This window comes from Kogia breviceps, chromosome 15 (genome assembly GCF_026419965.1).
Source record: "Kogia breviceps isolate mKogBre1 chromosome 15, mKogBre1 haplotype 1, whole genome shotgun sequence".
Classification (NCBI taxonomy): Eukaryota; Metazoa; Chordata; class Mammalia; order Artiodactyla; family Physeteridae; genus Kogia; species Kogia breviceps.
Window position 1 is genome coordinate 64,101,506 of NC_081324.1, and position 7,732 is coordinate 64,109,237.

Below are 7,732 nucleotides of genomic sequence, written 5' to 3' on the forward strand. Positions count from 1 at the left end.
AAGACGTGTCGGTGCGTTAGGGCCTCGAGGCGCGCCCCCTACTGGGGAGTTGCCGCGGAACAGTTACGCTCTGGGCTCCACGAGCATTTATTGAGCGCCCACAGAATGTCCGCGCTGCACTGCGTGCCGCCACCTCGGCTAGCACACGGGGAAGCCCCGTCCCCAAGAGCCCGGTCTTAGGCACGCCCGCAGCCGCCCGGGCCGGGGTCTGAGCGCCGGATGGCGTGGGCGTTGCCGGGAGAGGGGCGCGCGGCGGGCCGGTAGGGGGCGCGGCGGGCCGGACTGGGCGGGGCCGGGCGGGGCCGGGCGGAGCCCGGATCGGACCCAGCGGCGCACACCCTCCCCGGTCCGCAGATGGCGGTGCCAGGCGTGGGGCCCGGGTCGGGGCCGCCGCCGGGGCTGGAGGCGGCCCTGCAGAAGCTGGCGCTGCGGCGGAAGAAGGTGCTGAGCGCCGAGGAGATGGAGCTGTTCGAGCTGGCGCAGGCGGCAGGCGGCGCCATGGACCCCGACGTATTCAAGTGAGCGCCCGGCGGAGGCGGGGTCCCGGGGGAGTCGGGGTCCCCGGGAACGGCCGGACCGGGCGAGTAGGGCTCACTGCCGCAGCGTGTGTTCTCGCCAGGATCCTGGTGGACTTGTTGAAGCTAAACGTGGCGCCCCTCGCAGTCTTCCAGATGCTCAAGTCCATGTGCGCCGGGCAGAGGCTGGCGAGCGAGCCCCAGGACCCCGCGGCGGCGCCCCTGCCCACGCCCAGCGTGCTTGAGACCCGAGGTCAGAGCCGGGCCCGGGCGGCGGGGAGGGGGACGGGGGCGGAAGGGGGGCAGCGCCTGGCACCGCGCTGGCTTGGCCCTGAGTGGCTGGGCCTTTCTGTTCCTCTTGTCCCAGGACAGGCTGGGCCCATCCAAGGTCTGGCCCCTTGGGCTCCCGTCCCTAGCTTCGACTTTGCCGTCACCTTTGAGGATGCACTTCCAGATCGGGAGGACACAGGGTGGGAGACCCAGGCAGGCTAGACCTCGTCTGGGACTTCTGCGACCCCAGTTCCTCCCCACCTCTGCTCTCACGTTTTTATCCCGCAAACATGGGAATAAGGCAGATTTGGTTCCTGTCCTCATGGCCTGTATAGCCTCTACGGAAGTCCTCAGGGAGCAGAGCGGGCAGAGGCCTTACTGCGTGTCCTTGTTGGCACCGCACCCGGCCTAGGTCCTGCCCAGGAATGTGGACGGCGAAGCTTCCATCCTTGGGCTGCGGGTGGGCGCAGCATGGCAGCCCTGGCTGGCAGGGTACAGAGGCCCGAGGGGCCTCCTCAGTCTGGAGGGTCATGGCTGGGGGATGAGCAGGTGCTGGTGACCAGGGTGTCATGATGGAGCTCTAATCCGCTTCGGGTGTCACTTCTGCCCCCCATTCTAGAAACCCTCTGAAATGCAGCAGAACCTCCAGGCTGGCTCTTTAGCCAGAAACATCTGAGAAGGGGCTGACGTTGGGGCGGAGGGCAGCTGGGCCCTGTGGGTGGGTGTGCCTGGGCCCTGGGTGCCCGTCCTGAGAGGCCCTGGGCACTGGAGTGCAGGCCTCCTCACTGATGCACGCCTGTCTGCTCTCTTTGTGTCTCTCTCTGACCTCCAGCGGCCTCCTTTCTCTCTGCCGAGAACTGTATCCCCCCCGCAAGGCCCTCCTTTTCCTCGGCCCTGCAGCCTGCGGCCTCTCCAGTTCTGCTCCACGGCCCAGCTGCCTCGCACTCGCCTCTTTCTCCGGGGCCCCCCGGTTCCCTCCGGTTCTCTTGCTGCCTGTTCTCTCCTTTTGCAGGTTGCGTTTATTGGTTTATCTCTGGGGGTTGGTACTCTCTCCTGTTTCCGTGGAAACTGCTGTGGCCCCCAGAAAGCCAGAGCAGCTTTGAGCTGCAAGGGCAGGACCCAGTGGGCCATCCTTGCCCCGCAGCTTAGGGACTGAGGGTGCGATTTCACAGCTCCGCTAATTAGAGACAAGTACAGTGCTCACAGGACAGGCCCACACCCCGTCCCCAAAGGCTAACTCTGCTGGTGAGACTTGCGCTCTGTAGAGCTGCCCCCAGCACAGAGGAGGACACCCAAGGGGCGGGGAAGGGACAGCGTGGTGTGGAGAGCAAAGCCTGAGGTGTGACAGGCACCTGGGCCTCTTAGATGCCATCAACCCCCTGGACTGGCTGCCTGGAGGATCAGACCATGGGTCCCCTCAACTGCCTGGTTCCTGAGCTGGGGGTGCCTTCCAGGCACTGCCAAGCACGATGAGGCTGGTGTGTTAGAGTGTGAAACCCTATGGGAGCTCTAGCTGTACCCTCCCATGTGCCCCTCCCTGCATCACCCACCTTGCTGTTCCAGTTGTGCCTGTAGCTTGGACAGGGGGCTTGAGGAGCGTGGGGACTAAAGGAGAGAGATCCCCTCACTCGGGGGTTTTGCCACTCCCTCCCTTGCTCAGTGCCAGGCCTGCTCTCAGTGCTGAGGGCACAGTGGGGCTGCAGGGTGGACACGCTGTCTGTCCAGTGGCTAGACATACCGACAGTGACGAGCGTCCAGTCTCAAAAGACAGCACCGGCCTTGCTAGAGCAGCAAGCGTTAAACAAGCTGGGGGCAGGGCCCTTGCACCAGCTGCAGAGTCCTGTGTTCTGCTGCAGCCCCTGGGAGGGGGCTGAGCTGGGGTGTGGGGGGAGAGAGGGAGAGGGTGCAGTCAAGGGTGTGTTGGGGTGCGGGGCTGGGAGCACTGCATAGAGGGATGGGAGGTGGAGAGGAAGCCCCGGGCCAGGGACTGGAGAGGCATGGGGCACTGGGCCCCACAGGGTCGTTTCCCCTTGAGTGCTGAGGCCATAGGTCCTGCTGGGCTGGGTGGCCACCAGCCAGGGTACAAGGGCACTGAGGCCCTGGGGAGATGCCCAGTGGAGGTAGAGGGCAGATGAGGAGCCGTGCCAGGAGTACAGTGAGGCTGAGAGGCAGAGACTACCAATGAGATAGATCTCTGAGGCTGCATGTCATAGCATCTGTCCACACAGATCTCTGGTCACCTGGTTAATGGCAGGATCTGGGTAGAGAAAATAAGGAGCATTGTCACAGAGTAAGCAGTGGGGGACCTTGGTGGTCTAGGCTGGTGGTGGGGGTTTGGGAACATTGGAGCTAGCTGGTCTTAGGTTTCCCTCAGAATCGGAGTGAGGTTGACCCAGACCAAGGGCTGGAGCCCCACTCAAGGGCTTGGCTCTCTGGGTTCCTGTCCCCTGGCCATCCAGGTGCCCTGTGGGGCCTGTCAAGCTCACCATTTCTGTCCTGAGAGCTCGGGGGGGTCAGGCTTGTCTTGGTAAGGACGTGGAGTTAGCTTCAGTTGTGTGCTGTTGAAGTTTAGGGAAACCACACATTCTAAAAAGGTGTCCACCCCAGAAAGCATAAGGTGGAGTCTGTGGTGTGCGGAGCCATGAGGACAGGTACCCGAGCATTGGCACCAGAAGGGAATGGACACCTCACGGATAACTTTTATACTGATTACCCGCTAAAATGACATACCAGATGTTTGGGTTAATTGAAACATTTAAGTCAATTTCCTGTTTCTTTTACTTTTTAACATGGCTCTTAAAAAAGCTAAAGGGCTTCCCTGGTGGCGTAGTGGTTGAGAATCTGCCTGCTAATTTAGGGGACATGGGTTCGAGCCCTGGTCTGGGAGGATCCCACATGCCGCGGAGCAACTAGGCCCATGAGCCACAACTACTGAGCCTGCTCGTCTGGAGCCTGTGCTCCACAAGAGAGGCCATGATAGCGAGAGGCCTGCGCACCGTGATGAAGAGTGGCCCAGCTTGCCACAACTAGAGAAAGCCCTTGCACAGAAACGAAGACCCAACACAGCAAAAATAAATAAATAAATTAATAAATTCCTACCCCCAACATCTTCTTTAAAAAAAAAAAAAGCTAAAGACCATGCAGGTGGCTCGCAGCCCATCTCTGGGGGCAGCGCAGCTGCAGAGCACTCACGCTGATCTTCTCCCCAACACGGCATTGGGCTGTGTGCCTGGAGGAGTCACAGGCACGTCCATGTGGGGATCACCTCCCCAGAAGTGTGGGCTGAGTTAAGGGTTAAAGTGCACATATGCAGTCCGTGTTGTGCATTGTTCTGTATCTGTTCTGGAAGCACCAATCAAGCCCCTGCTGTGTGCTCTGCACACCCCTGGCCGCCCGCTCATCCTGACAACCAGACCCCGCCAGCCAGCCTTGCAGATAGCAGGGCTGTGGTGTATTCTTTCCCTCTCATTTCTCACCCACCCACCCCCCCACCCCTCCGCACACAGCATGCCTTCAGTGTTGGCTCACAGCCGGTCACTGACATTTGGCCTCGGCAGCCATCTGGCCCTGTGACTACATAAGGGGGTGTGCCCACCACCCAGGAGAAAGCGCTCTGGGGCTTTCTATAATTCTTGTTCCCGCCCAGCTCTGCAGCAGAGCTCTCGGTGGGTGATCAGGGATCCCGGGGGCCACTCCAAAGGTCAATGGCACGGGCTTCCCTGGTGGCGCAGTGGTTGAGAGTCCACCTGCCGATGCAGGGGACACGGGTTCGTGCCCCTGTCTGGGAAGATCCCACCTGCCGTGGAGCGGCTGGGCCCGTGAGCCACGGCCACTGAGCCTGCGCACCCGGAGCCTGTGCTCCGCAACGGGAAAGGCCACAACAATGAGAGGCCCACATACTGGAAAAAAAAAAAAAAGTCAATGGCAGAGTGGGTCCTACCAGGTCTGGGTGGTTCCCCAGCTTCAGGGGCCCCCTGAGTCACGGGTGGCAATGGGCTGGTGAATTGGGGGCATTTGCTTCATTAGGGGGCATCCAACACAGTGACCAGAGCTAGTTTCAGGGGTAGGAGGGTAAACCAGACTTTTTAACAGACACCCTTGTCTGTCTTTGACCCTTAAGAGGGCCCCACAGGAACCAGGCCTGGGAGCATGTCCCCACCACCCCCGCCGCAGCTTGTGGTCACCCTTGGCTCAGCCCCAGTCCTCACTGCATTCCATCGGACCCTAATAACGCTGTCAGGAGGGAGCTGGAGCAGGCCTGACGAGCTCCCAGATGCCCCTTGCTGGGTCCACTGGGCCCTGCAAACCTTCTTGACTTCCACAGCTGCGTGTAAAATGAGGCCTGAGTGGGTCTCTCCACGAATGCCCAAAGCATGTGATTCCTTTAGGGTTCTAAGAATCACACTGAGCTGGATAAATGGGCTACTTTCATCCTTAAATAGTTTTCTTGACACCTTCTATGACTCAAAAGTTACATTGGTTTCTTATTTCCAGGGTTTATCGGCCTTGTCAGATTTAAAGATGAACATTACTTGCTCTTTTCTAGTTTCCTCTTGTCCTTCAATGTCCAGAGGGGCCCTGGTCATTACACTGAGGGGGAGAGGAAATTCAAACGTGTGCAAGCCAAAGCAAAGCTGGCTTCAAAGTGAGGCCTGCAGCTGGGACCCGCCCTGCTGCTTGCGATGGAGCTATGCCTGAGCTGTGCTTTGGGAGCACCCGGCACCCAGGGCTAGGCCACAGGTCCACAGACCTGATTTGGCCCAGCTCAGCCTTGGGGAGGGGGAAGCATGGCCTGAGCAGGGCACTGGCACATTGGGAGACCCTGCAGGGTAGTGGGGCCCATGCACTCACAGGACCAGTCGGTGGGAACCAGAAGATTAGCATTTGTACCAAAGATGAAGGGTGATGTTTCTCTTTGCTTCTGTCTCCGGGAGTCACTGGGACAGAGTTCGCCCGGCTTCACTCTACCACACGCTCCTGTCTACTCCACCCGGCACTGGGGAACCCGTTACTACTACACTTTTGTCAAATTGAGTACACACAGGCTCTCGAGGGAGAAGCAATGCCAGGGAAACCCAAGCTGTCAGGGTTCCAAGCTGATGCCACTGCAACCCACCCCCACCCCCCCGTGCCAGGCAGCACAGACCTCCTGCTCTCTGAGGAAGAACTTTCCCAGAAAGTGTCTTGAGAAGGGCCATCCTATCCCTGCAGGAGTCCTGGGGAGAAGCTAGGTGTGAGGATTAGAGCACGGACTTGAGTCTCAAATGCAGGTCCCTCCCCTTGCCCAAGGTGACAGCCGGTGAGCAGAAACGACTTAACAAGCCCCTAGGAAACTGTCATGTCTTCTGTCCAAGAGCCCCCGGTTCCCCACTGCAAGCTGTTGGACTAAACCGGGATGGAGGCTGGGGGTCACAGCTGTGGGCCGAAGGAGAGCCCAGGCTGAGGCAGGCCCAGCGGGGAGGGACTGTGGCCCAGGCACGCTTGTCCCCTGGGGTCCTCTCTGTTGCTGATGCCACAGGCACTGGCCCAGGCATGACTGCAGACCTTCCTGGCTGTCGGCACAAGACAGACTAAAGCTGGCAGGTTACCAGTGGGGGAGCGGCCGGAGCTGTGCTCTGCACCTGAGCGTGACCGCCCCATGGACAGGGCGTGTCCTCAGCAGGAGCCCAGTCATAGGACCCAGTGAACCTGAATATTTGTAGAACACTGAGGGGAGAGGGAGGAAAATGTACGAGGAAGAGCTTCCAAGATCCAAATCCAGAAGCCTGACTAACATGCTTCCTGCGTCACCATGTCTGACGGAGAGGGCAGTTGCTGGGGGTGGACACGCCAAGCTGCCCCTGGCACTACTCTCGGGACACAGACAATAGGTGTTGCGAGGTGGCCTCTGCCCGGTTGCTAACACCTGTGTTCTGTGTCTGCTCAGGGAGAAACAAAGGCAGTGGTGCCCTTGGCGGAGGCCCGGCGCTGCCAGAACGCAGCGTCCGGGAAGGATCCAGCCAGAGGATGCCCCGCCAGCCCAGCGCCACCAGGCTGCCCAAGGGGGGCGGGCCGGGAAAGAGCCCCACGCGGAGCAACACCTGAGCAAGAGGATTCGCACGGGCCCACCGCGGGCCGCCAGCCTCTCAGACAGGCTGCTCCTCCCATTGGTAATAAACCTCTTTGAAAACCTGAGGGGTCTGTTCAAGATGTCTTCTGTTACCTTTCGAATATATTAAGGCACAGAGATTTAGAATTAGTTCTGTGTGCTGGTCCTTGTCATGCTTCAGCTGAACCAACCAAGTGACTTCAACCAGTGACCCCAACTCCCAGTCCTCATTTTTGAGCCTGTGAGAAAATGTGCATATTACCAGGTCTTCTGCGTTTTCACTGAGGCCCTCCCAGGGTGCTCAGGTGCAGCAGGGTTTTGAGCACAGAAGGGCCGTGACCTAGAGCTTTTAACCCTCTGTGGATCGTGTATGCCACAGAGAATCCAGTAAAACCCTTTCCCCAAAAATGTCTTGACCTTCCACATTTGCCCCAGTTTTACAGGTTTACATAGACCTCAGGTTTTCAAACTCCAATTCTAAGCTTTTACACCTTAGTCCACTTGTCCCGTCAATAAAGAAGCCTGAAAAATGGCAAATTCAATTGAAAAACCTAACTCAGTTTTCCTAGAATTATTTGTTTTTAAACCTTGGATTGGAAACACTGACTTTTTGCCCTTGGGTCATGTCACATAAGCAGAGGCTCCTCACAGATGTAGGTCCACCCACCCCAGCAGCGCAGCCCAAGCAGTTGGACAGCCATCCACATGGCCCAGCATAGGGGTCCTCCCTGCTCCTGTGGACAGATGAGCGTGTTCCAGGTGAGCACAAGAGACACAGGTTTAATTCAGAAAATGTAGATAAACATCTGTAACATGACAGTTGGCCGGGTACAGGGGGCCACTAGCCACTCCCTCCCGT

General features: G+C 59.0%; 1 protein-coding gene across 3 annotated transcripts; it reads left to right on the forward strand.

Annotated features, from left to right (window-relative positions):
- The first annotated feature begins 275 nt into the window (after positions 1 to 275).
- Positions 276 to 6,959, forward strand: MZT2B (mitotic spindle organizing protein 2B). Of its 3 annotated transcripts, none has more exons than XM_059041219.2 (4): positions 276 to 518; positions 620 to 768; positions 1,618 to 1,797; positions 3,643 to 3,890. In XM_059041219.2, exons 1-4 carry the CDS (start codon positions 355 to 357, stop codon positions 3,696 to 3,698), a joined length of 549 nt encoding a protein of 182 aa, XP_058897202.1. In that variant the 5' UTR covers positions 276 to 354; the 3' UTR covers positions 3,699 to 3,890. The 3 variants fall into 3 exon arrangements, with proteins under 3 accessions (XP_058897202.1, XP_058897201.1, XP_058897203.1); XM_059041218.2 differs by lacking the exon at positions 3,643 to 3,890 and adding an exon at positions 6,712 to 6,959 and having other exon boundaries at positions 277 to 518; XM_059041220.2 differs by lacking the exons at positions 1,618 to 1,797; positions 3,643 to 3,890 and adding an exon at positions 6,712 to 6,959 and having other exon boundaries at positions 281 to 518.
- Positions 6,960 to 7,732: the final 773 nt, after the last annotated feature.

Bases quoted from the DNA above. Each gene is read 5' to 3' on its own strand.
- MZT2B (XM_059041218.2), top strand. From the start codon at position 355: ATGGCGGTGCCAGGCGTGGGGCCCGGGTCGGGGCCGCCGCCGGGGCTG. The intron at 769-1,617 runs GTCAGAGCCGGG...TCTGACCTCCAG, and splicing joins CAGCGTGCTTGAGACCCGAG to CGGCCTCCTTTCTCTCTGCC. The intron at 1,798-6,711 runs GTTGCGTTTATT...GTGTCTGCTCAG, and splicing joins CCTGTTCTCTCCTTTTGCAG to GGAGAAACAAAGGCAGTGGT.